The sequence below is a fragment of the Syzygium oleosum genome, unplaced genomic scaffold (assembly GCF_021117445.2).
Source record: "Syzygium oleosum isolate NSW1041296 unplaced genomic scaffold, Sole_v2.1 Sole_v2.13, whole genome shotgun sequence".
Lineage (NCBI taxonomy): Eukaryota > Viridiplantae > Streptophyta > Magnoliopsida > Myrtales > Myrtaceae > Syzygium > Syzygium oleosum.
In genome coordinates, this window is record NW_026607497.1 from 8,296,351 (window position 1) to 8,323,405 (window position 27,055).

The 27,055-nt window shown below is 41.7% G+C and overlaps 3 protein-coding genes across 5 annotated transcripts; 1 reads left to right on the plus strand and 2 right to left on the minus strand.

Annotated features, from left to right (window-relative positions):
- The first annotated feature begins 11,350 nt into the window (after positions 1-11,350).
- Positions 11,351-15,928, plus strand: LOC115675795 (squalene monooxygenase SE1-like). The gene is made up of 8 exons (XM_056317087.1): positions 11,351-11,653; positions 13,259-13,370; positions 13,521-13,695; positions 14,156-14,324; positions 14,474-14,692; positions 14,817-15,096; positions 15,218-15,492; positions 15,580-15,928. Exons 1-8 carry the CDS (start codon positions 11,393-11,395, stop codon positions 15,682-15,684), a joined length of 1,596 nt encoding a protein of 531 aa, XP_056173062.1. The 5' UTR covers positions 11,351-11,392; the 3' UTR covers positions 15,685-15,928.
- A 391-nt stretch (positions 15,929-16,319) lies between these two features.
- Positions 16,320-20,140, minus strand: LOC115675797 (uncharacterized). 2 transcript variants are annotated; one of them, XM_030598565.2, is made up of 7 exons: positions 19,637-20,140; positions 19,356-19,397; positions 18,998-19,102; positions 17,888-18,123; positions 17,169-17,205; positions 16,747-16,804; positions 16,320-16,628 (listed from the first exon to the last, which is right to left on the minus strand). In XM_030598565.2, the coding sequence occupies exons 1-7, from the start codon at positions 19,781-19,783 to the stop codon at positions 16,552-16,554; spliced, it is 702 nt and encodes a 233-aa protein (XP_030454425.1). In that variant the 5' UTR covers positions 19,784-20,140; the 3' UTR covers positions 16,320-16,551. The 2 variants fall into 2 exon arrangements, with proteins under 2 accessions (XP_030454425.1, XP_030454424.1); XM_030598564.2 differs by having other exon boundaries at positions 18,998-19,111; positions 19,637-20,138.
- Positions 20,141-20,439: 299 nt separating this feature from the next.
- LOC115675796 (branched-chain-amino-acid aminotransferase 2, chloroplastic) lies at positions 20,440-24,423 on the minus strand. Of its 2 annotated transcripts, XM_056317088.1 has the most exons (11): positions 24,359-24,423; positions 24,016-24,172; positions 23,459-23,532; positions 22,627-22,810; positions 22,156-22,332; positions 21,911-22,042; positions 21,734-21,832; positions 21,527-21,643; positions 21,198-21,293; positions 20,883-20,995; positions 20,440-20,737 (listed from the first exon to the last, which is right to left on the minus strand). In XM_056317088.1, exons 2-11 carry the CDS (start codon positions 24,088-24,090, stop codon positions 20,623-20,625), a joined length of 1,182 nt encoding a protein of 393 aa, XP_056173063.1. In that variant the 5' UTR covers positions 24,091-24,172; positions 24,359-24,423; the 3' UTR covers positions 20,440-20,622. The 2 variants fall into 2 exon arrangements, with proteins under 2 accessions (XP_056173063.1, XP_030454423.2); XM_030598563.2 differs by lacking the exons at positions 24,016-24,172; positions 24,359-24,423 and adding an exon at positions 23,633-23,654.
- Between the last annotated feature and the right edge of the window lie 2,632 nt (positions 24,424-27,055).

Below are 27,055 nucleotides of genomic sequence, written 5' to 3' on the forward strand. Positions count from 1 at the left end.
CCACCCCCCCCCCCCCCCCGGCGGTCCGCGGATTCGTTGCCGATTCGGTAAGTTTCGCCCCGTCGCGCGAAAGCCCCCCCTAGATCTGACGCTTTTTGGGTCTTTGCGGCTTCTTGCTTCCGCCCTTTTTTGTTGAGTGGCTCTCGGTTCCGGTTTTTGGTTAACGGAGGGAGGGCGGTGAGAAATTTTGGGGGGGGGGGGGGGGAAAGGGGGATGGTGGGTCTTGGAATTTGGGAACCGCTGGAGGAGTTGTTGTTCGTAGCGAGCGCGGCGGTCGGATTTTGATTGGTGGGTCTTGTGTTTTTTTGGTCTCTCGGCTGTGTTTTTGTCCTACTGGCGAAGGAATTAGGCAGAAGCTCTCGTGACTTCGATGCTCTTACTTGTGGGTTCGGGCTCTTCTTTTTGGTCTCTCTCTCTCTCATTCAATTTCGGTGCATTTTAGGTGGTTGATTTGCAAGTGTTCGCTTCTCCGCGCATCACTCTGAAGCCTCTGGTCATGAACGATTCGAACGAGCTGTAGATGCACGGAACCAGCTCACTCGAACGAGTGCTTACCGCCACAGGGCTTTTCCGCGGGCTCCGCGCACATGGTGACCGACCGGTTGAACGGAGGCGATCTCCGCTTCCATTCAGAACGAGAAGTTGAAGTTGCAGAATGAGAAGTTGGTCAGGGAGAAGGAGGAAGGGGAGAGAGCGAGCGATCCAGGCGGCGATGAATAAAAAGCCAAAAAAAGAAGAAGGAACCGAAAACTGATCCGAACCAAACCGAATTAAACCGAACCAAATTGATTTTTCGGTTTGGTTCCAATTCGGTTCGAGGGGGTTTTGGTTCGGATCAAGAGGGCTCCCTTAATGGTTCGGTTCGGTTCGGTTTTTCAAGAAAATCGAACCGAATCGAACCGTTTACAGCCCTAGGGTTTAGTAACTCGTCTTCGATCTTATGCGACGACCAAGAGAAAGATGATGGAACTTTTTAATATTCGTTCTGTAGATTCATTCACCGTGGAGAAAATGTATGAGTTTGGTGATCCTACACCGCTAGAGCATGGCGTTTACAGGAATGTTGCAAACAAGTATGGAAGACATGATCTAACATCCAGGAGATCACGTGATGCCTCCCTTTTTTTATTGTTTTTTTTATTGGTAAAAGGGCCGAGGATAGGCAACCAATGTACATACTTACGAGGGCGTCATCATGATGGTGTCATCTCCATTATAGAATGTTCAATTCGAATCACAGTTACTCAGTTTGACCGTGAGTGTTCGAGCCCGTCGACATAGCTTCATCAACGTGTCAGAAGTCAAGAAGTCTCTCCAAATGTGGTAACGAATGTCAAAGGGGAAAATTACCAAAAAAGTCATCAATCTTTTGCAGTTGTACCAATTCAGTCATAAATCTTTTTTTTTAGCCAATTCGGTCCTAAACCTTTTGCAAACCAGCTAATTCAGTCCTTTTGGCCAGGCGGCGCTAACGTGGCCGCCGGCCGGCGTCCACGTGGCAATATTTTACTATTTTTTTTTATTTTTGAATTTTTTTTCCTTTTTTTTTTCTTTTCCTTCTCCCCCTGGCCTGTCCAACCAGGGGGGAGGCTCGCCGGCGAGGGCCCAGCTCCGGCGAGGTGAGCTGGGCCCTCGCCGCCGGCCGGGCGAGCTCGCCATGGCCGGGCGAGCTCCGCCTCGCCCGGATCCGGCGAGCCTTGCCCGGCCCATGGCGAGCTCCGCTCGCCCGATCTCGGGAGGGCGGAGCTTGCCCAGCCAAGGCGAGCTCCGCCTCGCCCGAGCTGGGTGAGCTCGCCATGGCTGGGCGAGCTCCGCCCTGGCCCAATGAGCTCCGCCTCGCCGGAGCTCGCCTTGGCTGGGCGAGCTCCGCCCTCGCCCAATGAGCTCCGCCTTGCCAGATCTGGCGAGGCGGAGCTCCCCATGGCAGGGCGAGCTCCGCCTCGCCAAATCTGGGCAAGGGCGGAGCTCGCCCAGCCATGGTGAGCTTGCCCAGCTCCGGCGAGGCGGAGCTCGCCTTGGCTGGGCGAGCTCCGCCCTCACCCAAATCTGGCGAGGCGGAGCTTGCCCTGCCATGGCGAGCTCCGCCTCGCCTTGCCGGAGTTGGGCCCTCGCCAACGAGCCTCCCCCCTGGCTAGACAGGCCAGGGGGAAAAGGAAAAAAAAAATCGAAAATAATAATAAAAATATTACCACGTGGACGCCGGCCAGCGGCCACGTCAGCGCCGGTCAGCCAAAAGGACTGAATTGGCTAGTTTGCAAAAGGTTTAGGATTGAATTGACAAAAAAAAAAGGTTTAGGACTGAATTGGCACAGCTGCAAAAGGTTGAAGACTTTTTTGGTAATTTTCCCAATGTCAAAGGCACAAGTTACCCAAAGGTTGCTCACGATATAGCTTGAACTTGTGATTTTAAGAAAAGAGTGTGCGATCCTTTCATCAATGGGCTACCGCTCTTTGAGGTCACAAAATGTGCCACTTGCCATGAAAAAAATGTTCATCAATTTCTTCCTTCCAAGACTCTTTCTTAAAAGAGCGTAGAAAATTTCAATTTGAGAGACGGCGGATTTGTTAATAATTGATTCGGAAGTGGTCAGAGATCTAATCACTGATGTGATTCACGTCTGTAAAGGGCGTCCAAGTAGACCTTAAGGGCGCGCATGGAATCCATTCTGGAGTAGAAATTCTGCTCCAGAATGAATTTCGGAACAGAAATGCGTTTGTTAAAAAATTTCCGGAATGCATTTTGGAGCAATTTTTGCATTCTGGAATAAAAATGCGCTTGTTAAAAATACTTGATTTCAGAATACATTCTTGATTTCAGAATGCATTCTTGATTCCAGAATGAGTTTTGGGCAAGAAAAAAAGAAGTTACTTTTTGTAGCTTCTCTCTTCTAGAATGCATTCTCCCTATTTTCTCTCTTTTTCTCACTAATTTTTTTTTCAGAAAATGCATAAAAATTGAAAATTCCAGAAAAATTCATAAAAATTTCCAGAAAATAAAAAAAAAAGTCAGATTTCGAGAAAATAGGAAATTTAGTGAATTTTTTTCAAAAAATATAAAAAAATCAAAAATTTCAAAACTTCACAAAATAGCTCAGAATACCTTTGGGCACCCACTTTGAGTAAAATTTAATTTTTTTGATATGCCAAAAAAAATCAAAAAATCAAAAATTTCAAAACTTCACAAAATAGCTAATAATACCTTTGGGCACCCACTTTGAGTGAAATTTAATTTTTTTGAGGTGCCCAAAAAAATAAAAAAATCAAAAATTTCAAAACTTCACAAAATGGCTCAGAATACCTTTGGGCACCCACTTTGAGTGAAATTTATTTTTTTTAGGAGCTCAAAAAAATAAAAATGGATTTCTGTTCCAGAAATCAATTTCTGGAGCAGAATTAGTCATGTTTTATCAAACAGATTTCTCCTCTAAAAATCAATTTCTGACAAGAATTCCGGAAATCAATTTCTTGCAAGAATTTAATTTCTAGAGCAGAATGGTTACCATTCGCGCCCTAACATGTCTAATTTCTGGAAAGGATCGCCGAAAATTCATTCATTAAGCATGGCAAAAAAAAATAAAAAATAGCATGGCTCATGCTTCTTCAGTTTTACCATTTTGATAAGGCCCACCTTGAATCGAGAAAAAGAAATTCTGCACAAACCGTTTGATGACACGTGATAAGGGTACGATATTTCATGGTAATCGAATCTCTACACAATTCAAGTGACTCCCAACTTTGAATAAATTTTTTTTAAAAAAAACTTCATTAACAAGGAAGCTAATGAATATCATTGCTATTAGTAAATAAGTAACTAGTCAATCTCTCATCTTTCTGAAGTTATTATCTCCTAATTAACAAAGAATTATACGCACGAAATGAATATGGAGCCAGTGATTAAACGTAATGATCCAGTTTTCCTTTCTAATTATGCTCTCTTGGTTTGTAGCCGTCCAAAAAGAATAAATTAACATATCGGTTCAGTTGGTTTTATGTTTGTCATGTCCTAAGTACAAGTCCCACATCATTAATTAAAAAGAGAGCAAGAGGACATTACAATAGTCATAGCCCTCTTCTTCCGTGTCATTGTCCTACTAATTAAGTGTTTACGAATTCATCCAACGTTAGCTTCAACGTCCAAGACCATATGGGATGCACGATTTGCTCCACATTCATGATCTAGATGTGAATGAGTCGAATTACTTAACCCTCGGTCTATTAGTGAACTTTCTCTCTAGGTCAACCAAACTTTTGCTCGGCAACATTCGACCGACGTCTCAAATCTCTTGCTTTGACTTGGGTGGAGTACACAAAATATTACATGACAACCCTTCCTATTCCAGAATTTGCACCAATTTGATATAGTTTTGGGGAAATGCAAATTCATTTGTCCATAGATCTTTGACTCAAGGTTCATTTGCTCAAATAACTTTTTTTTTGTTCGGCAATACTGAAAATTGCATTGACTAAACGGAAATCTGTTCACATTGGGAGGCAGGTTTCGAGGGATAAGATGGCCAATTGGGAGGGAGTTCTTTTTTTCGCTCAACCTTGGCCACCCGATTTGCTAACTTGTTTGCCTCTCTGGGACAACGGATCGGGCCAGCTTTGCTCAACCAACTTTGACTAGACGATAAATTCGACAAGGGTGACCACATTAATTCTTTAGCATGGTCCAGGGAGTGTACAAGCTCTTGACGTTCAAGTCCGATAGCCTGACGTGCTCCATGTGGAAACAGGGGATAGGAGAGGAAGACGACAAAGATAGGGGACAAAGTGGTAGGAGAGGAAGTTCATGCGGTCCTTCGACCATACGATTGCTGGTTCTTGATGGGCCATGTCCATCATGCATCCACCACTCCTTGGCAATGTGAAGTACAAACGGACACATTAACGATAGAAAATGAAAGAATTTGAGATGTTCGTGCTCGAGAGCATGGTGTGTATTTTGATTCACGTGATTGTCTGCTTGCTTTTAGAACTTTCTAGAGAAAGTTATTCGACCATTTCGGACATAAATTAGGTATGGATGTCCCGAAAGAGATAGAAAAATGGTCCCCCCATGGTTATCATGAAAGTCTCCAAGTCGCTTTAATGAAGTTTTGTGGCGGGCCTTATGTACTTATGGTTCCTTCCACTATATCGTAGAATAAACTTTTGGGGGTTGAAATTTCTAAGTTAAGATTACGGTGTGCATGGCAAAAGGATGAACATGATAGAGGATACCAATTTTAAGAGCTAACGAGTACAAACTAAACTATCTTTGATTGATTATATTTGATATTGTGTTTATCTTATTACCTTAGATAGTCCTCTAATAAAACCTAGAAATATGCTCATGTACTATTTATCATATACATCGAAATATGCAGAAATTCCATAATTTTCTCTTATGCTTTATTATTCTCAACTATTGACACAAGATAATTACTAAAAAAGTCATAAACCTACTGTACGAATGCCAATCCGATTCTAAATTTTTCGATTTGTCAATGTAGCATTTCCAGTAAATTTGGCCAGACGTGGACGCCGGTTGTCCTGCGTGGCACAGTTGCGCTAATGTCGACAACTATATTGTAATTTTTTTAACATGTCAGCGATTTCCGGCTAAATTAGTCGGAAGTACTACATTGACAAATTATCGAAAGTTTAGAAATAAACTGGTCATATCATGAAGTTTAAATTTGAATTGGTATCCATATAATAAATTTATAACTTTTGTTTGATAATTTTCCCCCGTTAACACTTTTATCGATGACCATTATGGCCTGTGTATGCAGTATCCTCCGCACCAGTTGTCATGACTAAAGCTTCTAGCAGCTCTTCCTACTTCTTCTAATGACAATTAATGAATAAGCTATGTAATGGGTACAATGGCTCGTTATTATCATACTGAAAAAAAATGAAGATAAAGTGTAGCAACTCTAGCTTATCTACAAAGTTCGAAGCCTTCCAACTCCACATTTGTCGGATAATTAGGTAAACGTGAATTAAAGGGATGTGATGAATAAACACGAGAAAACCTACGATGCGTAGTCTTTTGGCTTTCCTTGGATTTACTCCAACGTCCCAAGGGTCGAACCTAGCTGCACACCACAAACTGAAGGAAGCCTCCTGGATTTGATCTCAAGAGGAACCTCCGAGTTGATAGGGGGATGGAGAGGTAACCGCAAGAGATCGGAGAGAAAGAATCCTTCTCGAGAGATGTACCAAAGAAAAGAATTTTTGTTATACTTTAAATGAAAGGATAAGTGCACTGAAAGTCTTATAACTTATCACGAAAATGCAATTATGTTATAAAACTTTTAAAAATTGCAATCAAGTCCTAAAATTTGTCAAATTACTGTAATCAAGTTCTTTGTTAACTCCGTCCAACTTGACTAACGAAAAATGCTGATGTGACCTTCATTTATTATTTTCTCTCCTGCAGGGCACTTACGTGATTAAAACATGAAGTATAAGACTAAAACGATATTATTTTGGTCAAAATCTAATTTTTTAACCTAAATCTGGGCGAGGGTTGTCGGCCACTGGATGGCGAATGGTGACCTCGCCAGCCATTGCCCCACCATCACTGGCCCTTTATGGTGACGGTGGGATGGTGATGGTGGGGCGGATGACGGGGGCTTGGTTTTCCCTTCTTTTTTTATTATTTTAAATTTAGCCTTTTGAATTTAATTTAAATAAGATTTAGGTTAAAAAAATCAAACCTCAGACCAAGAACGTATCGTTCAAGCCTTATACTTTATGTTTTAGCCCCGTCAAAGTTACGTAGATTAGAGCAAATAATAAAAAGAATAACATCGGCATATTGGGTTAGTCAAGTTGGACGGAGTTAACAAAATGACTCAATTGCATCAATTTGACAAGTTTTATGACTTGATTGCACTTTTTGAAAGTTTTAAGGCTCAATTACATTTTTTTTTATTAAGTTTTAAGATTTCCAATGCACTCCCTTAAACAAAAGATCTTACCTTTTTGTACTCTTGTTCGGTATCCTTTGAGGATTAAAGTGCCCTTGGTGGGCGGACCGAACTGGTCTACGTATGCTGACGGGGCATCTGACCCCTCTCTCTAGACTTTCAAGGTCGGGGTATGTGCTTGTTTAGACCTACGGTCGGGTCTTGTGGGCCAAGCCGTTTAGGGAGCGTGATCTTTCTTGAGCCCCTGTCAAGCCACTTTAACACGGTGCGAGAGCGTGATTGGAAGTGAATAAGTTTTGGCTACAATAATACTAGCATTAACTAGTTATATCCCCAATAGTGTTGCTCTAATCCATCAAGAAATAGCTAATTAAACTATTTACTAACTTCCTCGCTCCGCAATTATCTTGATATGTTATTCTTCCCAATATACAATATGGTTTTTAGGTTAAAATAGAAAGAGAAAAGGTCACAAAAAATCTCAAACTATGCCTACTGTAACATATTTACCATAAACTTCCTTAGTGACATCAAAAACTCCAAATTATGTCTACTGTGACACATTTACCCTAAACTTTTTTTTGTAACATAAAAAACCCCAAATTTTTGTGAATCATTTACCATCCATCAAGGTTCCGTCAAATGATTGTTTAATCAAAACAATATCGTTTTTATTTCATTTAAGTCACGTGAGCGTCATATTAATAATATTTGCTTTCCGGCATCATTGTAGATAGGTTTTAACGGTCCTTGCCGACGGAGGGTAAATGTCGCTTTTATTGTCATATTGTGGGGAAATCATGATTTCGGGTAGAAATCATACACGGAGACAACCAAAGACTCTTTCCTTCGTTCGCCATGTGAAAAATGGAGGCGTAACCCGTTTATAAAGATTGACTGAGACTATTCACCGTCGCAGGGTCAAGGTAAATGCGTACACCTGTCCTCACATGTCCATGAGTGCATCGCAAGAATCCTCCTTCTCTCTCGTCCAACATGAATCTGTCCGACGAATCTCGGCCGGAGTTCGTCATCGCCGCTGTCGGGCCGTCGCTCGGCTTGCAGAGCTGCGGTTGATTAGGAATGCGCGGCGGAGAAAACGAGGGAGGGAGAGTAAACCGAGAAGATCACGGCGGAAAGGAGAAAGGAGCACGTGCGCTGGCATCTATTCACCTGTTAAATTATAGTTTAATGTTGATGTTAATAATTTCTTGCCTAGTAGTATTAAGTGACTTACATAAGCTGCAAATTATTATAAAAACGGAGAAATGCACTTACTGTCATATGAACAGCTAGAAAGTTTTGTCTGCATCGCAACATGTTTGTATGTATTATAGTATTAAGGGATATGTTCATTAGAAGTCTTAAAATTTATCATGAAAGTGCAATTGAGTCATAAAATTTATCAAATTGGTTCGATCGAGTTATAAAGTTAACGCCGTTTAATTTACTAACGGAAAATTAAACGTTAATCATAAAGCCCTCAAATGCACTTTTATAATGAATTTTAGCACTAAGGCTGTGTTCGTTTGCGGAAAAATATTTTTCCGAAAAATATTTTCCGCGTTTTCCGGTGTTCGGGGGCGGTGAATGTTTTCCGTGGGAAAACATTTTCCTTCCCCACTCCCAAATCCTTCATTGTTTTGAGGAAAATGATTTTCTCTTTTCACAAAGAGGAAATCATTTTCCCCCAAATTGAAGGCAAAATTGCCCATGGGAGGGAAAATATTTTCCGTGGGAGAGGAAGTTGATCGCCGGTCACCACCGTTGGCCGCCGGTCGCTGGCCGCCCGTCGCGGCTGTCGCCGGTCATTGCCGCTTTCGGCTGTCAGCCCGCGGTCGTGCCGCGGCTTGTGCTGTCGGCCGCGCTGCCTGATTGCCGTCGTCGCCGCCGGCCGCCCGTGCCGCCGATCGTCGGTGAAAAATATTTTCCGAAACTTTTTCATATTGTTCGCCGAACACCGGAAAATTATGTTTCGGGAAAACATTTTCCAGGAAAATGACTTCCGGGAAAATATTTTCCAAAAGGAGAATATTTTCCGCCAAACAAACGGAGCCTAAAAGTGAACATATCCCATAGTATTAATTAGCATGTCGCTTTCACAACTTACTTAGCATTTCGTTGATGATTTTTAGTAAACACTAGTTGAGAAGCTTAACAAAAGATTGGTACTCTTGTTTTTTTTTTTTTAGTCAAATGATAGGTACTCTTGTTAAAAACAACAAAATCGAACGTTTTTTTTTCCTAATTTTCAATTCTGTCAATGGATTTTCTTTTCACGAACCAAAAACGTTATTTTAACAAAGAGGTTGAGAACATAAATCTGTTTTCATTTTACTTTTCACTGAAAATGAATCGCGAAATCATTTTCTTGAACCTTCGAGTGTAGCTGCCGTGCCATTTGAAGGAAGGAGACACTAATTGTACTGTACAATTGCACGATATATCGTCGACAAAATTTCTTACGACGTCATAACGTACCGTAAAAATCAACAAAAGTGTATGTATGGTACGCTATTGTACCTTAGAAGTGCCCGAGCAGAGAGAAAATATACTTTGCAATCATATGTCATGTAGCATGTCTCTATCGTGTACTCAGTTGTTAACTGATAAATTTTGAGTCAAAACGCGAGCGAACACCTCCAATCATATTACCATTTACACTTTACGATACGCAAAGAAGATTGGATTTGCGTCTTGACTCGCACGGTCCTTTATTTAACCACAAAATCAAACTAAAATGAGATAGTACAATTAAAACATGATGTATATTTAATTTTAGGAAACAACCATAAAAGACCCTAAAGTATGCTCATTGCACTGCATTTGTCATTAACATTTTTTTGAGACATCATATATCCCAAACTATACTCAGGGTGACATAAAAAACCCTAAACGTGTACTTATGTAACACACTTACCTTCCGTCAATGTTCCGTCAAATGATTTTTCAGCCAAAATAAGTCATTTTTATTTCTCTTAAGTTACGAGGGCGCCATGTCAGCACTGTTTGGTTTCCGACGTTCATGCAAGCGATTTTTAACCATGCTCGTTAAAGGTACATTGACGGAGGATAAATATATCACATGAGTACAAGTTTAAGATTTTTGTATCACAATAAACATAACTTAAGATTTTTTTTTATGACGTTTGCCCTTAATTTTACTCTGTCAAATATCGTCAAATGAGATAATATGACTAATGGCGAAAGCTACCGCTTTTTAAAAGCACTCGCCACTTTTCCACTCTTTTTTTTTTTTGGGAAAAAACCACCAAAAACCCCAAACTTTGTCATTTGTGACACATTTATCCCGAACTTTGCTTTTTGTGACACATTTACCCCAATGTATTTAGTCCATGGGCATTTTCGTCTTTTTTGCTTTTTCTTTTTTTTTTCTTTTTTTTTCCTTTCCGGCGAGGGGGGACCTCGCCGGCGTTGAGCGAGGGCTGCCCTCGCCGGCGTTGGCGAGGGCGCCCTCGCCGGATCCGCTGAGGGGGCCTCGCCGGCGTCAGCGAGGCGGCCCTCGCCCAGGACTCGAGCGAGGTCGACCCTCGCCGGCGTCGGGCGAGGGTCGACCTCGCTTTGAGTCGGGCGAGGGCCGCCCTCGCTCGCCCAGGCGAGGGCGAACCTCGCCCGACGCCGGCGAGGCCCCCCCTCGCCGGAAAGGAAAAAAAATGAAAAAAAAATGAAAAAAAAATGAAAAAGCAAAAAAGACAAAAATGCCCATAGACTAAATACATTGGGGTAAATATGTCACAAAAAGCAAAGTTCGGGATTTTTGGTGTCACAAAAAAAAGTTCGGGGTAAATGTGTCACAGATGGCAAAGTTTGGGGTTTTTGGTGATTTTTTTCCTTTTTTTTTTTTTTTTTTTTTATAAAAGCACTTTACGTTGCACATTTTGGAAAGTGAAATTGATGAAGCTGTCCGAATAATTGACCCATTTGCCATTTCGAGAGACGGATCGACACTCTGGCGTTAGCTCAACGGAGAAGGGGGATAATCGCACGGATATTTGCTGAACTTTAACTCGATATGCAATGCGATTTCCAAACTTTTAATTTATTCAATTTGATCACCGAACTCTGGCTCAATATACAATGTCGTCCCGGGATATTTAATTTGTGCAGCGTGGTCCCCGATCTGTGCCAGCGGCGCAAGCTAGCACAGGCGGCGCACGTTTGAGCTGTTATGAGTTGGGGTCACGGGGTTCCGGTCCCATGTCCGCTCTATATATGAACCTCTGCCTAGGAGTAGGAACGGAAACTCCGGAACAACACACACACACACACGTGTCGATCGAGGTCAAAAGCATAACGGCAGAATCAGGAAACCACGAGCGAGCGCGAGTTTCGCCGGAGTAGGGTGGTGGGTGGGTGGTGGGTTCTTTCTCTCTCTTTCTTTCTGTCTTTGCTTGCCCGCCCGCCCGCCCGCCGGCCGTCCGTCGTCTGCGCCCTTTGGCTGGCCGGAGAAGATGGTGGCGGATCAGTCCGCGGTGGGTTGGATCTTGGCGTCCCTCCTGGGTCTCGCCGCCCTGTGCCACCTGGTGGCGAGAAGAGCGGGGAGGAGGAGGAGGGGCGGGGAGGGGGCAGAATGCGCCGCCGAGACCGACGGCATTGTGACGACGGGTAGGCAATGCGGATCCGGACCCGTGAACGGCGACGGGAGCGAGGTGGACGTCATCATCGTCGGGGCCGGTGTCGCCGGCTCGGCTCTCGCTCATACGCTTGGCAAGGTGGTTCCTTTTTTGCCTTCCTGTTTTTTTTTCTTTTTTTTGCTCTTTAAAGTTCTGAATCCTCGTTGTCTGTTTCATTACGCTTCTGTGATTTTTTCCTGGATTTGTTTTTTTTGTTTTTGCTCTGGGGGCAACAGCGTAGTGGAGCGCATCTTCGTTTTCTGGTGCCCTTTGGCAACAGCATATGTTCTTTTTATATTGGAAAATAACAACAATTTGACTTCTGGAGATAGAGTTCCTGGCCAGGAATTGATTTACTTGGACGCAGATATACATCCTGCGAAGTCCCATTTTCAGGAAATGCTTTCATGCTTTATAAATCCAGCAGAGTTTCTTTTCACATTAAAAAAAAGAACAATTTGACTTCTGGAGATAGAGTTGCTGGCCAGGAATTGATTTACTAGGACCCAGATGCATCCTGCGAAATCCCATTTTCAGGAAATGTTTTCATGCTTTATAATAATCCAACAGAGTTTTGAAGGAATTAGCAGTATCAAAATGTAGCTGGACAATTATAAAGATTTGATTTTCGTGAATGATTTGATCGTGTTGTCGTTTCGTTCTTCTTTCCCGCTTTATAGATTTGATAAAGATATCGGTATTTGAGTGGTTTTATAAGCTTGGTATCCAAAATGCTGGTTCTTGTTCCCTGTTGTTTTTTTTTGGTCATAATTGTTCCCTGTAGTTCACAAGTGACTTTGTATTGCGAATTTTGTCGGTAAGCATTTTACCAGCGCCTGCTGTCCATATGATTGGCTGTAATGATTTTCTAGCATTCACCTTGTCTTTAGTAGTTCAATCAAACAAGGCTCATTACTGCATTATTGTAAGGTTTTGGATGGATTTTAGTTTTGCTTGAGGGAATATGTAAATGTCTTGCAGACTTTTTTGCTCTTGCTTGTTGTCTCCGGAAACCTTAACTTGTCTTATTTGAATATTAAAAAAGAGTTTCAGAAAAATTGGGCACTTACCATCATGTGAGGACGTAATTTGAAGGGCCATATGAAACAATGACCGATTTGTTTGAGCAATCCTTGATGGATTTAATTGAACTCTATTTTTCTGATCTTTAGATACTGACTGGACTCCAATAGCCAACCTGGGCCTCTGTCTCTTGTATTGTTGTATGTGACATTGGCATTACAACCGATCACATGCTTACCCAAACCTGCAGGGCCTGTAGGTTTGGCTGGTAGTTGCGGGTTGATTGTATCCGTTTGGTCTGTTGTGCCTAATATTCGTTCTTTCAACCTACAAATGGAAATTGGCTCCACTAGTAGGGCCCTCCCGCTACATGGTACGTAGAAGAATAATTGTGGATCACAGCACATGGCGGCATCCAATGAACATAAGTTATATGTACGTTAATTTAAGATGATTTAAAAACTTAATTATTCATCAACCAAGTTAGCAACATTGGAGAGGTCCTTTACAATTTTCTTTCCTGTGGAAAATTTCTAAGTCTACAATTATCGGCTGTGAAATTTAAGATTGACCCATTTTTTTCTGCTGTTTTTTTTTTAATTGAATTATTGGAATCATTTTCCTTGTTTTTTGGAAGATTAAATTTTGAAACGAGAATTTAATCTTTTAATTGACTTGCAGGATGGACGCCGAGTGCATGTCATTGAAAGAGACCTAACAGAGCCTGATCGAATAGTAGGGGAATTGCTGCAACCTGGCGGCTATCTTAAGCTAATTGAGTTGGGACTCGAAGGTATGGAGAAATTAGACATTTGAGAAATTTTCTGATAGATCTTTATGCAAAATTTGGAATTTTCGTTTTGATGGTTGTTAACCTCTCTCTTAATCTCGTTGTCTAAGTTATAGCTAAAGATAGATGTTAACTGATGTTTGTTTCCTTCAGATTGCGTGGAGGAAATTGATGCTCAGCGTGTGTTTGGTTATGCTCTTTTCAAGGATGGACAAAATACTCGACTATCCTATCCCTTGGAGAATTTTCACTCAGATGTGTCTGGGAGGAGCTTTCACAATGGACGTTTTATACAGAGAATGCGGGAAAAAGCTGCGACTCTCCCCAAGTAAATTTTTTGTTCAATATGGATATATCTCACTGTTTCTGTCGCTTAGCCTGCTTGAGAATTCTCCAAGCGTAGTATTGTGTTCTCCAATGGCAAATAGACTTTCTGATATGCATAAGCTGTGTGAACTTGGAACCGGAGTTAATGTTTGTACAAATTTACCTTAAGCTTGTGAATTAATGCGAAGTTCTGTGGTGATGTTCATGGACAAAAGTTCTTTGCTTTGTTCTTTATGGACTGCGTTTGCCATATACATGTATTAAGCATGTCGTACGCCCATCTTCCTTTGTCATTGTTTTTTCATTTGTTTAACTGTAAATGAACTGGGATCAAGCTATTTTGAGAAAATTGTAACCTTCTGTGCCAATGATATGCTGTGGACTTCCTTATTTAAGCTTTTTGGTAATTTTTCTTTTGTTGATAAAACTCTGTTTTTTTTTTTCTTTTCATTTTTCATCAGTGTAAAACTGGAGCAAGGGACGGTTACCTCTTTGATAGAAGAAATGGGAACCATCAAAGGTGTGCAATACAAGACAAAGGATGGAAAAGAGCTGGCAGCTTATGCACCTCTGACTATTGTCTGCGACGGATGTTTCTCAAACCTTCGTCGCTCCCTTTGCAAACCCAAGGTTGAGGAAATTCACTCGTTTCTCATGCTTTTCTGTTTCTTGAGTTGAAATTGAAGTGCATGATTTCCGAGTACGATATTTTTCTGTGCGCATGTTTCTTTGCGAGATGTAGATTTACTCTCCCAAATCCTAATTTATTGTTCCCGCAGGTTGACGTACCGTCATGTTTCGTTGGCCTGGTTTTGGAGAAATGTCAACTTCCTTATGCAAACCACGGACATGTTATCCTGGCAGATCCCTCTCCTATCTTGTTTTATCCAATCAGCAGCACAGAGGTCCGTTGTCTTGTTGATGTACCCGGGCAAAAAGTGCCAAATATCGCGAACGGTGAAATGGCTAACTACTTGAAGACAGTTGTAGCTCCTCAGGTATGTAAACCGTGCATTATTGTTGTAACATCTTTGTAAGATGCTATCATGCCACAAATTCAATCTGGTATCTGTTGAACGGTGTTTATTTCATTTAGCTGAGTGTGTGGGTTTTTCTATTCAGGTTCCTCAGGAAATTCACGAAGCCTTTGTTGCCGCCGTTGATAAAGGAAACATAAGGACAATGCCTAATAGAAGCATGCCCGCTGCTCCCCATCCCACTCCTGGAGCTCTATTGATGGGGGATGCATTCAACATGCGCCATCCGTTAACTGGAGGAGGAATGACTGTGGCACTCTCAGATATTGTTGTGCTCCGTGATCTCCTCAGGCCTCTGCTTGACTTAAATGACGCGCCCACTTTGTGCAAGTATCTAGAGTCCTTCTATACCTTGCGCAAGGCAAGTCTCGTCCCTTTTGAAATTGTCAACATTGAAGAGTGCATTATATTATGTTTCTTTTTCCTCTGGTTAAATGATTCCAAGTTTTCACTCACATGTTCTCTTTTTCTGGTATATGCAGCCAGTGGCATCCACAATAAATACACTGGCTGGAGCCCTATACAAAGTCTTCTGTGCTTCACCTGATCCAGCAAGGAAAGAGATGCGACAAGCCTGCTTCGATTACTTAAGTCTCGGAGGCGTATTCTCAAATGGACCTGTTTCTTTGCTTTCGGGTTTGAACCCTCGACCGTTGAGTCTGGTTCTCCACTTCTTTGCAGTTGCGATCTATGGCGTTGGTCGATTAATGCTGCCTTTTCCATCGATTAAGCGCATGTGGATTGGAGCTAGATTGATATCGGTGCGTTATCTATGAGTGTCCTCTTAAGTCCAATCATCTATGAAACAAATAGATCGTGGATGATCACAACGTCTGAGTTTTGTGCAGGGTGCATCGGCAATCATATTCCCCATCATCAAGGCCGAAGGGGTAAGGCAAATGTTCTTCCCCGCGATGGTTCCTGCGTACTACAGAGGTCCACCTGCGAAGTGAGATCCATAAACCGAGCTCAAGCAGTAGCTAAAAGCTTCAATGAACACGAGGACAGTTTGTGGTGGCATCTGCTTTCCCTGGTTCAAGGTCGTTGGGAGGGTAATGTTTCAACAGTGTCTAAAAGTTTTGGGTATTCAGATCTTGTCCATTACTCCGTGTAGAAACCACCATGGGGGATGTTCTGGACTATGTGGCTTTGTGACTCGGAACGGGAGTAATTTATCAGATGATTGTTTTTGTTGTCCGTTTGTCTCTGTGTCAAGAGGTGAGGACAGTTTCTGAGGAAGGGCGATCTCCACCCAATCCTGTGTGATTTAACTTACATTTAGATCTTAATATGCCTGACAGGAAGAACAATTTGATTGATAAAGACCTTAGCGTAGTCTCGATATGCGAGGCCCGTGGGCAAGGAATTGTTGAAAACCAAGGAAAGAGAAGGGAACTCATGGGCCATGAGTAGGTGAAAATAGAGTGCGAGGAATCAAGTTCAAAACTTGTTGACTCTGATATCGCTTTAGACTTCATTACGTGATTACTCCGATAACTTGAACTGTTAATATCAAGAAATTTCACGCGGTGTATTATCAATGTTTTGGAGATAAATAACGATATTAGCTCACGCATAGGACCATATCTGTAAGGTCTGAACTCAGCCATGCTCACTGCATTTTTTCCATAATGATACAGCTCATTAGTTGATAGCATCATTTCAATACAATGTGTAATTACAAAGATATTCAAGAACAGCAATCTTGAGGCCCAACTGTTTCGACCACTGCCATGTTATTCTTTACAAGAGTGGACACCTCCGTGGCCGAAAGCCATGCATGTCCACAAAATGCGATAGTCGTGCGAACTCGTGGTTCATTACATCTTGTTCCTTCGTTCTTGTTTTATAGCTTCGTAGGACGTCATGACTTCTTTGAACTTTGCCTCTGCGACTTCTGTAAAATAGACAACAAAGAAGAGAAGAAAAACTGTAGAAAATGAGGAACCTAATTCGTGGAACCTGCACAAGCTAAAAAATTTCCTGTCTTTATGCAACAAACAAACACAGCCCACCTTTATCATTCTGGTTCTGATCTGGGTGGAACTCCTTCGCCTTGGCCCTGAATGCTGTCTGCAGCAATTAAAAGATGCAAATCTTGTTCACTATATGAAGCCCTAGAAAATGGAAAAGTCATAGAAAGGAAATATACACTAAGCAGCATGATCAAGCTCAGATACTGTATGCATTATCTGTGCCGTACAGATGGCACAGTAGAAGAGACAACAGAAATCTCATAGGCGTATACATGCTCAAATTAATGAACTCAAGCAAATGCTCCACGTATGTGCCCACCCCTGAACTAAAATCATGTGACATGTTTCCAGTAAATGTGTTAGTGAAGTACTTCTCTGGGGGCGGTATTGGAGGATGCACGTATCTGACAATCAGTGTAAACAGTTGGTAAAGACATGTTTAAACACATCCAGCTTCATACCTTGATCTCTGCTTCAGTGTATGGTGTTCTTCGGGACCTATTGCACAAAAGATCAGTCAGAAAACATAGATGTCAATGCCAAAGACAAGCTCAGACATTTTATAGGTTACTAAACTCCAGTGAAATTCAAGTTAATATAAATGCAATATTTGGAACTCCACATTATGAGTCTCCATTACTTCTATAAAGGAGAATATTTTGAGCGTAGTTATAGAACACCCGTTATCACATCATCATACAGAAGATATATCAGTTGACATTGTGATGAGAAACGTGAATTAACAAGAGTCCATGCTGCTTCCAGAAACGACCCAACTATAGATGTCAAGTGACAGCTGCAAGGTCTAAAAACTCATTCAAAGTAGAAACATAGCTTATGCTCATGCATAGACAATATATCAATGCTCAACATAACAGGGTCGTACGAGCATTTCTGAAAATGGCGATGATCCTCGAAATAGCTTACTCATTCTGCTATGCACTTTGCATATGACATTGATGGCCATTTTATCCAAATTTCATAAGATATATCATGGCAACAATATTGTCTAAATTTTGATCATTTTTTTTCCTGAATAAAATGAATATGTAAAGATTAAGGAGTACCAGAAACAATAAACGCACTTTATCATCCAAGTTACGTGTTAGGCACCTGTTCGAAAACTTTGTTCCCCAATTTCAAGTTAATAGCTACAGCAGGTTCCTCATACCATCATTACCTGTCAAGACCTAAAACTGAATAGTGGTGTGATAACGGGTAAGTTGATCTATCCCTTGACGTTTCCTTGTAATTGGTCCAATGATCTCCATAGAACGTGTGAGCCTTCCAATACCAATCATCCTGCTGGAAATGGTAATTGTATGCACCAGGATCATTTTGACTCCATCTCTCATAACTCCTCCTAAATTTGGTCCTCTCTCTGTTAAAGATTCTTTGCATACGCCTTATACGCTCCTACAGAAGGACGACTGGCAATGTCATTAATTAACACTTGCGTGACAGAAAACAAAGAATGCAGCCAAGTTCCCCTATAAATGAAGCCACTAGAAGCTTGGATAAGGATGTATATGATCTTAGGCATAGAATAATCACTAATACCTACCCATTCAGCAACATAATCTGAAATTCTGGATACTGCTCTCACTAATTAGTTCCTTGGAGAGTATAGACGGCACAGCAGTCAAAAGAGTTATCGAGAGCTAGCTTATCTAAATATTAAGTCACCCAAAACGATGAAGCTATAAAGCAGGGGAAAAATTTACATCTCCTCTTTGGATGGTGAAAGTCAGATTAAATTCAATCTCCAATATCTGAATGCAGGGTTATGAGTTTCCTATTTGGGTCTTCTTTGGGCGCTCGTTAATCATATCTACTAAAGAGAGATCTTCATTTTCAATGCACTGGCAGTGCATAATGCGAGGAAAACAGTGTTTTGAAAACAATAAAGTTTGTTTATTTGGATGTTTAACAAGTGTTCTCAGGGTATTCGCTTATAAAATCCTTCATATTTTACTTTCAACCACAAGTCCACAAGCCCATAATAAGCAATAGAAACTGTGCATATACATCTACTATTGACCTGTGTCACTACCTGATGCTACGGCGAGACCAAAGAACAAGATAGAAAAGCTTCATTCCTTTGCCAGACTAGAATAGTACTATAAGTAAACTATTATTCATGTGATGAAACTACCGCTGTTTATTATGCTTCCAGCTGATATTTACAAGGGTAAAGGCATTTTACTAGTGAATTTCTCCCTGAGGTGACACTAACTTCACACATATATCTTTAGTGGCTACAACGTGGACCTTCCTATTGAAAACTTACCACTCGTTCCATTTCCTCTTCATAGGCCTCCTCAAGTCGCTGATTATACCTCCTCCATGCTTCCTCCTGAAAAGCTGAACGGAATTTTTTTCCTGATGCTTGTGACTTGGGTATCTCTCGCATTGCAAATTACAAGATCATATTCAGCTCCAAAAGAAGAAAGTGCAAAGAACCCTAAAAAGGACTTCGTATCAATCTCTTAAAAGCTTTTGACTTCATGAAGCACATGTAAAGAAACTACACACAACTTCCAACTGATTCAGCCGGTCTGTTGAAAGTTGAATTTTGACAATCCAATCGCGCGGTTAATGGAAACGACCTATGTCGAGTTGATTCATTCAATCCAATCTTTCTGTACCTGAGAATGGAACCAATCGACATTTCTCCGCAACTGTAAAACCTACAACAAGCAATGAAGAAATCATCACCACAGAGCAACTAGAGTAACAATGCGGAAGCGCTCTTGAACTGACAACGAATTGCAGAAACACGCATCAGCCCAGACCCCCACAATTAATGACAAACTCTCTAATTCAGCATCACCTCGCGCCCTAAAGGGCCACGACTCGACCACCAATTCCACTAGCTTCCTAAACACAGGCAATTCGTCAAACACGCGCATGGGATTACGAAATTTACCGCGAATGTGGTGACGAGGGAGCCGATCAAACCGAACACGAAGATGCCGTAAAGCTTCAAGCCTTCCTGCTTCTCCCCAAGATGGCTCTTTGTCGACGCCGGCCATTGTTCGTCCTTGCTCGGATTGCTACCACCCTCCGCCGTCATTTTGATTCAACCCCACCGGAAGGAATTCAGTTATGACGGTCGTGGCTGGAGGCAGACAAAGCCATGTTTTTTGGGGACCCTTTTGTGCGAATTACGCCTCTCGATCCCTGCACCCACTTAGCTAGATGACGAGAAAAGAGTATCGAAACGCTGGCTCGTTGCGAACGAGGTTCTTGTTATGGCGGTGGATCAATTCTCGGGGGCGAGAAAGTGAGAACAGAGAGGAGGATGTTATGTAATCTGCCACGGAGGCAGAGAGGAGAGTAACGAGAATGTCTCCTTCCCCGGGTCCACGCTTTCCTTTGACAATTTCTTCTTCACATTTGACGAGCGGAACCCTTCCCTGTGCGATCAACTCTTTCCTAATTTATGAGCCTGATGTGTTTTTGTGGATATACAGGGGAAAAATTCGTGTAAGAATATGCGACAACTTCGAAAGGTTGGTTGCTAATCAGCATTTAGAGCCACTGATGTTATTTTGTTCCTTGGATCTTATAATACGAGACAGTACATATGCCACTCAAGTTGTTCATGGTCATGACTTGAGAGATCTAAATGTAAAGAAAGAGGCGCAAGGAAGCACTCCATAGTCTTTGAGTAGCTGCCTCACTGCAAAGAAGATGATGCAAAGACAGAACTCATAATGAGAGTTCAGATAAATTCTAACTCGAGCAGTGAAGCTCGACCAGCGCTGTGAAATAAATCGATCAGAACGACGGCATTATTCGGGACAATTACATATTTACGAGTACACAGTCTCTTGATGACAGGGTGAAGAAGACAATGCTATGTACACTTAGTCGTCCATGTCCGATTTCTTACAAGGTGGTTCACAGTGCTCAATTGATTTCCACAACCCAGCCATACTTATCCTCGATATGACCCATCTGGATACCGACAAGGATATCGTATAATCTCCGGCAAGCAGTTTCAGCACCTGTCCTAAACTCGATCCTGCAGTTTCCATGAATTAGAGTTGTCAGAATTGCACGCAACATTGACATGAGAGACAGCAACAGATTGATTCTCCGTTCTGAATTGTCTTTGGTGTACTAATACAATGATTATAGTTGATAAAGACAGCGAGAAAAAGGTTAACCTTTTGTCTTTGTAAGTAACGCTGCCCACGGATGCAACTACAACAGCAGTTCCGGTGCAGAAAACTTCCTCGGCTTCCATTAGTTCTTCCACCGGAATAGCACGCTCCTCGACCTGATACAATTCATGGGAATTTTAAACTATGTACTTAAGATGGCGTATCATGCAGAGGTAACCTATGTATTCTCATAATTCAATAATTATTCTAACCACGCAGATAGCCCGTAAGGATCTGTGAAATTAAGCATTTTGTTGCTACAATATCAAGGCAAAATGTTGCCGGCCCTCTCTGTTTTGGGGTTGGAAAGACATATACCTGGTATCCTAGATCACGAGAGATTTCTATGATGCTTTTTCTGGTGATTCCAGAGAGAATAGTTCCATTTGTAGCAGGAGTTGAGATGACATTTCCCTGGAAGAAAAGGAAAAATAAATGCATGAGATGATTGCTAAGAGATACTTCATAGAAATAAAAGGACCAACAAGAGATTCAAGTTTCCGATTCATATTCCACAGAAACTTTCACGTGACGTGTCCTAAAATTTTTTCAGGCCATGAGTCATGACTTGTCCGGGAAACTTGGTGAATAATATTGTTTACACATCACCTCTGACCATTAAATTTAATGCCCTTTTTACATGATACCTTCAGGACGAAAATGTTGCAAGAAGACACCTCCTCCAAATTTTTCTTGTCAACCGAGTCAAGGTATAAGACATCAGAGAACCCTCTGCTTTTTGCTCTGGCTAATGCTTTCAGAACCTGCAAATTCAGTAGAGGAATGATCCCCATTAGAAAACGTGAAGCAGTTGTAGAGGAACTTCAAATCTGCCTCAAGAATCTTATGCTCACTGGTGCATAATTGGTTATAGTCTTGACGCCTCCAGTGCCACCTCGAGAGGCCCGATCAAACTCTTCCTCAATGTACAAACTCAAGGGCGCCGTGCCCTCCTGTACCCAAACCACAAGCATTCAGTGCCTTGGGTCTAAATTTTGACCCAAAATAGCTTCTTTAAGAGAGAGACTCACTTTGAAGTAATTACGGACAGGCGACGAGTATATCAGAAACGTGAATTCAGGGGCTGGTGCCAAACCTAATATCGGACCACTTCCCATGAGCAAAGGTCTTATGTAAAGAGACCCTTTTCCAGGAGGAGGAACCTGCATAACCATTGCACCGTAAATAACCTGGAGTCCAAGACAATTTCGAATTTCCACATTTTTCTTTAACCAATCGGTTAATCGAGCAGCAGGAGAGAAACAAAAACTTTTACCCAACGCTTGTTAGCTAGAGCGGTCTCTCTTACAGCGTCCACGAACTGTTCAACAGAAGGCGCGGGCATACACATCCTGTCAGCGCCAACCATCATGCGGATCGCATTCTGATCGGGACGAAAGAGCAGAAGGCCACCGTTTTCTTTCCTATATGCTTTCAATCCTTCAAAGAGCCCCTGGATTTGTTTTTCAAACTGTTAGATTTAGAGATAAACTTCCATATGCATGGTATCATTTTAAGTCAAGTTTCAGTCACATTGTTCTTTAGTGTACTTTTTCCCTCCACGAGATTTATGCTTGCCACTTCATCCTGAGAAATTTCATTCCGAGCACGGTCTTGTTTGGATGATTTCAAGCTTGGGACATTATTCTTTGTTCTTTCTTTTGAAATAACGCGGCATACGTTACAGCTGTTGTGTGCTTGGCTAAACTATCAGAGCTCAGAAGCAGAGATCAGATCAAAAACTCACCTGCCCATAGTTCAAGACTCCTGCCGAAGGGCTAAGCTCAATGTTCCCATATGGTCTAACTTGTCCTTGTTCAAATGTCCCATTTTGCGTGCACTTCATTTGGTACATGTAATCCGTTGGCATCAGACCAAACCCAAGGTTGTCCCAGTCCACGTCCGCATATTCATCCTCCTCCTTGCGTGTGCTGCCATCCAGAGCCAGAGCGAGTCATAAGAAAATCGAGATAAAAAAAAGTTGCTCTAACCATCGTCTCTAGAGTCCACGAGTTCACGCGTTTGGTCTGCTCAAAATGATATCTTTTCCTGCAACTTCTCTGAGAATGCCAAAGTCGGGGGTAGGTTTTGATGACACGTCATTTGGAAACACAGCTGATGACGCAAGTTCCCCAATCCATCAACCATTAGCAATTTGCTTAAAAAAGTTCGATCACCAACTAAACATGTCAATTTCCCCTCTCTGTCTTCGTCTTCCTTAAAGAATCGGGCATGAACAGTCGATCTGCGACAGGCCATAACGCGGCACATGGGTTGTACCTATTATTTTCTGTGTAGAGATTTGAGAATATACCCACGCAAAAGGAGTCACGGGAGCCCCAAGTGCGCAGGAACCAACCTAGTTTCTTGTTTTTTGGTCAGAAAAAGGAACCTACCTAGTTGAACGTGGGCTTTTTATACTCCAAAATCGAAGACCAAGTGCCAGTTAAACATATTAATCAACGGGCCCTCAACTTAGCTTAATTTCGTCGGTGAGTATTTTATTTCCTTCCCATACCCAGTACGTGTAATCAAAATCTTTTTGGTTTGAGACACGTTCTCAAACCATGCTCTGTTACCTGTAAACAGATGGATCGCATGCTTGCAGCAGAGACGACGCTGCCTGAGATGTGTAACCCCAGCAACCTCCGCACTGAAATATAGATTCGTTAGATTCATGAAGTTACGAAAAACTATTAATTTTCACATGCAGAAAAAGGGAAAAAAAATCCATTCGTGGGATCTTCACCAACTTTGAGTCGAGGAAAAGAGAACTCTGTTACAGACAGTTCCTTTCGCCTACTTGACGAAGCCAATTATGTTCAACACGAGTCACTGTGTTTTGCTCTAAGTTACGAAAGCATAAGGCCTCGTTTCTTCTCGTGACAACTCGACGAGAATCTCCTTGTTATGTCTTTGCCTTTCCTTCCTAAAGATTCGTACGTTAAAACTGACAAGATTGGTTTTTTTTTTTTTTTTTTCTACTGGGCTTTTCTCTCCGTTAAAAGAATAGCAGAACAGATACGACCAAGCTTCTGATTGATCAAAAGGGTCCTCAACCCCACGAACAGCAAGCGAGAATACGAGCATCGTACTGGTCCAAAGCTGTTAAAACGACAAACAAGAAGTCACTAGCCTTTGATAGGGAAGAGCGAGAGCCGTTCCTCAGAGACGGCACGATCCTGCGACAGGCAAGGCTCCTGGAAATCATGGTTTTGGCCGGCGATTGCTCTTGCTATGCTACGAACAGCTCCCGCGACTTTCACTTCGCCTTCACGAGTTCCCGAGTGGCTCTAGTCAAAGGAAAGCATCACCACCCAAAGAAGAAAAACAAAGATTGATCAGCAATAAATCTCAATGGCCGGACGGGTGACGTGTTGGAAAGTGGGTGAAAGGCATGAAGTGATGGGGACAACTGTGGAGAAGAACCGAGGAGGAGGAGGAGGAGGAGGTCCCTCTCCAATAACCAGGAGGGCCACCTGAAGGGGGCCTCAGCGAACGCACAATGTGGAGACTTGACAGATGTTAACGGGACGGAGGAAGGAAATCAGGCGAGAGCATCAAAGCGAAGGAAGAAAGCGACAAGGCATATATAATTAGAGGCAGTCGAGCACGGAACCTTCAACGTCTGTCAAAGAAAAAGACTGAATCTTTATCGTGCTTTGCTCGTGTCGTCGGGGGAGGATACTGCGAAATTGACAGGCGATGTCAGGACGCATGCTGGTAAAAATTCATCGGCTCAAAAATCATACGTGCCTTGTACTTCAATAGCGATTCGAAAAAAAAAATTTATATCGAGGGCGGATAAGTTAAAACCCCCCATTTGAGCTCGTTAACGCCGGTTTTGGAAAAAAAAAAAATTTGCACTGTCCATAGACCACCGCCGGCCAAACTCCTCATCGCAACCGTAGATTATGCGGGTTATACAATTGGATTTACATAATAATTAGAGAGAGCAGGCATGCGCATACAAATCGTGCTCATCATCTCAACCGTAGATTATATGGATTATACGGCGAAATCAACGTATAATTAATGATTGAGAAGATATCGATTTATATGCTTTTTTATCCTTTTTGAGCAATGGAAGGAGTAGGAGAGGGCAGTGCATATCCAAGTTCGGGTGGGTTTCGCTCAAGTTTCCACGTTGGATGAAGAGGCTTTCCAAGGAGCTTTTGTTAGGTTGGCCATGCCCAATAATGTTTGTGGACCTCTTCTTCATCAGGTTCATTATTTCTCACAAGCAGTGCTGGAGGAGAAGGACATATATGGAGTTTCTATCTATATAATTGATTTATTTCATTTTATGGAAAAAAAAAAAGGTGTTTCCTTTTACAACCGGGCTTCCTTATCCTAGGATAGTCTCTGGCGATTTGTTTTGATTGATGGGACACCTAATTTCTTCGCGTAGCGCGTGTATTTAGTTCAGCAACTTTGATACGAGACTAAAGCGTAAAAATATATAATAAAAAGGATAGCGCAAATAAAAATCTAGAATATTTGAGAAAATTTGAATTTAGGGCTTTCTGCTCCGATACCATGTAAAATATTATGAGACCACTGTCAACTTTCTAATTTCTTTCTTACATATTCAACTGGACCCATCTTTATTCAAAATCCTAAACCAATAAAATATGGACCAAGTATGATATAAGGAAAATGACACAAATGGAACCTGAACGTTGGCCTAATATGCAATGTGGTCCCTGAACTTTTAATTTGTTCAATAGAGTTCTTGAACTTTAGCTCAATGTGCAATGTGGTCCCTGAACTGTTAATTTATTCAATATAGTTTTTGAACTTTAGCTCAATATGCAACATGGTCCCTAAACTTATAATTTGTTCAATGTGGTTCCTAGATTTTTGATACATATTCAACTTAATCTTTGAACTATATGAAAATGTTCACTCTTGACTTTCTATTAATTTGAGTTTGGTTGGAGTCATCACCCATTGACATAATGGCCAGCAAAAGCATTGTTGCCTTCCACAGAACAAATTGAGAGTTCGGGAACTTGAATCTGTGATGCCGAATTGCCGATGCGGGCGATGAGCCTTTCTTTCATGTGGAGAGATTTATTTCCATTTTGGTGTTTGCAATTCGCGTCGCCGAATTGTTCGACGCAGGGAAATGAGCTGGCGTTAGGTGCTCCGGCTCCTCCAATGTCTGGTAGTAGACCATGTGATAAAAATGGACAAAGAGACATCTAGTCGGGGCCTAATCCCTTGCGCATACCTCGATGATTGAATTGGTAAGGAAATTAGGTTATCTCAGTAGGGTGTTCATCGAGTTTTCCTCTATCAGCTCGATGTAATGAGAAACGGTGAACTCATGGGGTCACGATGCAAGACTGAAATCGAAAATCGATCCAAAATTTTTGTGGCATAATGTTCGTTTCCCGAAAGGCCGATACCATGTTCGACAACATTGTCGCTTTGTTCGGGGATGAAAGGATATTCTTGTATAACTTGAAATTATCAAATTTCTTCGTTTTTCAACCCTAACTTTTGGTCTTCTTTCTCTTGGTGTCCTTTTCCCAAACGGAGCAATGTGAGTCCAACTTCAGCCAATCTATGACACTCCAAAAGATTCCTTGGTCGTCATTGGCAACCACCATAGCATTAGCTTGTTCTTGGTGATTAGTTATAAAAAAAATTTGTCAAACACCTTATGACAAGGAAAAACAAAAGAAAAAGAAAAGGTTTTTCAAAAATTCACGATGATCATGAAATAATATCATGATAGTGCCATGTAAGCCCGTCGAACCGTACAACTTTAGAACGTAAAGTCATAATTATGCGCAAAAACGTCGTAAAAGTGATTTTCGATGTGACGATGCTTAATCGTTGTCCTATTAAAAGTGTAGTAATTTTACACTTCATTGTTGTGCCTTAATGAAAGATTTCCGTCACGTGGGTGCCGTGTCGTGATAGTATGTCTAGTGACCGATATATTCCAACTTTCTCCATATTTCAAAGTGCGAAAATAGTCCGATCAGAAAAAAAAAAGTGCAAAAACAGAAGAGGTTCTTTACAAAGGTAAACTTTTACGCAATAGATTCAAGAGGCAATGTCATAACATGGTAATTTTTTAATTAGTTCAAAAGAAAATTGAGAGGGCTGACTGAAACCCTATATCAATATGGAGATCAGTCATTGAAATATCGGATCATATT

What these genes read in the sequence shown, in the direction of transcription:
- LOC115675795 (XM_056317087.1), top strand. Translation starts at nt 11,393, where the DNA reads ATGGTGGCGGATCAGTCCGCGGTGGGTTGGATCTTGGCGTCCCTCCTG. An exon ending in AAAGCTGCGACTCTCCCCAA is followed by an intron (nt 13,696 to 14,155) that starts GTAAATTTTTTG and finishes ATTTTTCATCAG; the next exon opens with TGTAAAACTGGAGCAAGGGA. An exon ending in TTGGAGCTAGATTGATATCG is followed by an intron (nt 15,493 to 15,579) that starts GTGCGTTATCTA and finishes AGTTTTGTGCAG; the next exon opens with GGTGCATCGGCAATCATATT.
- LOC115675797 (XM_030598564.2), bottom strand. Translation starts at nt 19,783, where the DNA reads ATGACGGCGGAGGGTGGTAGCAATCCGAGCAAGGACGAACAATGGCCG. An exon ending in TCGATTGGTTCCATTCTCAG is followed by an intron (nt 19,112 to 19,355) that starts GTACAGAAAGAT and finishes GCAATGCGAGAG; the next exon opens with ATACCCAAGTCACAAGCATC. An exon ending in AAGAGGAAATGGAACGAGTG is followed by an intron (nt 18,124 to 18,997) that starts GTAAGTTTTCAA and finishes GTCCTTCTGTAG; the next exon opens with GAGCGTATAAGGCGTATGCA.
- LOC115675796 (XM_056317088.1), bottom strand. Translation starts at nt 24,090, where the DNA reads ATGATTTCCAGGAGCCTTGCCTGTCGCAGGATCGTGCCGTCTCTGAGG. An exon ending in TGCGATCCATCTGTTTACAG is followed by an intron (nt 22,811 to 23,458) that starts GTAACAGAGCAT and finishes TCTGGATGGCAG; the next exon opens with CACACGCAAGGAGGAGGATG. An exon ending in CTCGTGATCTAGGATACCAG is followed by an intron (nt 20,996 to 21,197) that starts GTATATGTCTTT and finishes GAATTGTATCAG; the next exon opens with GTCGAGGAGCGTGCTATTCC.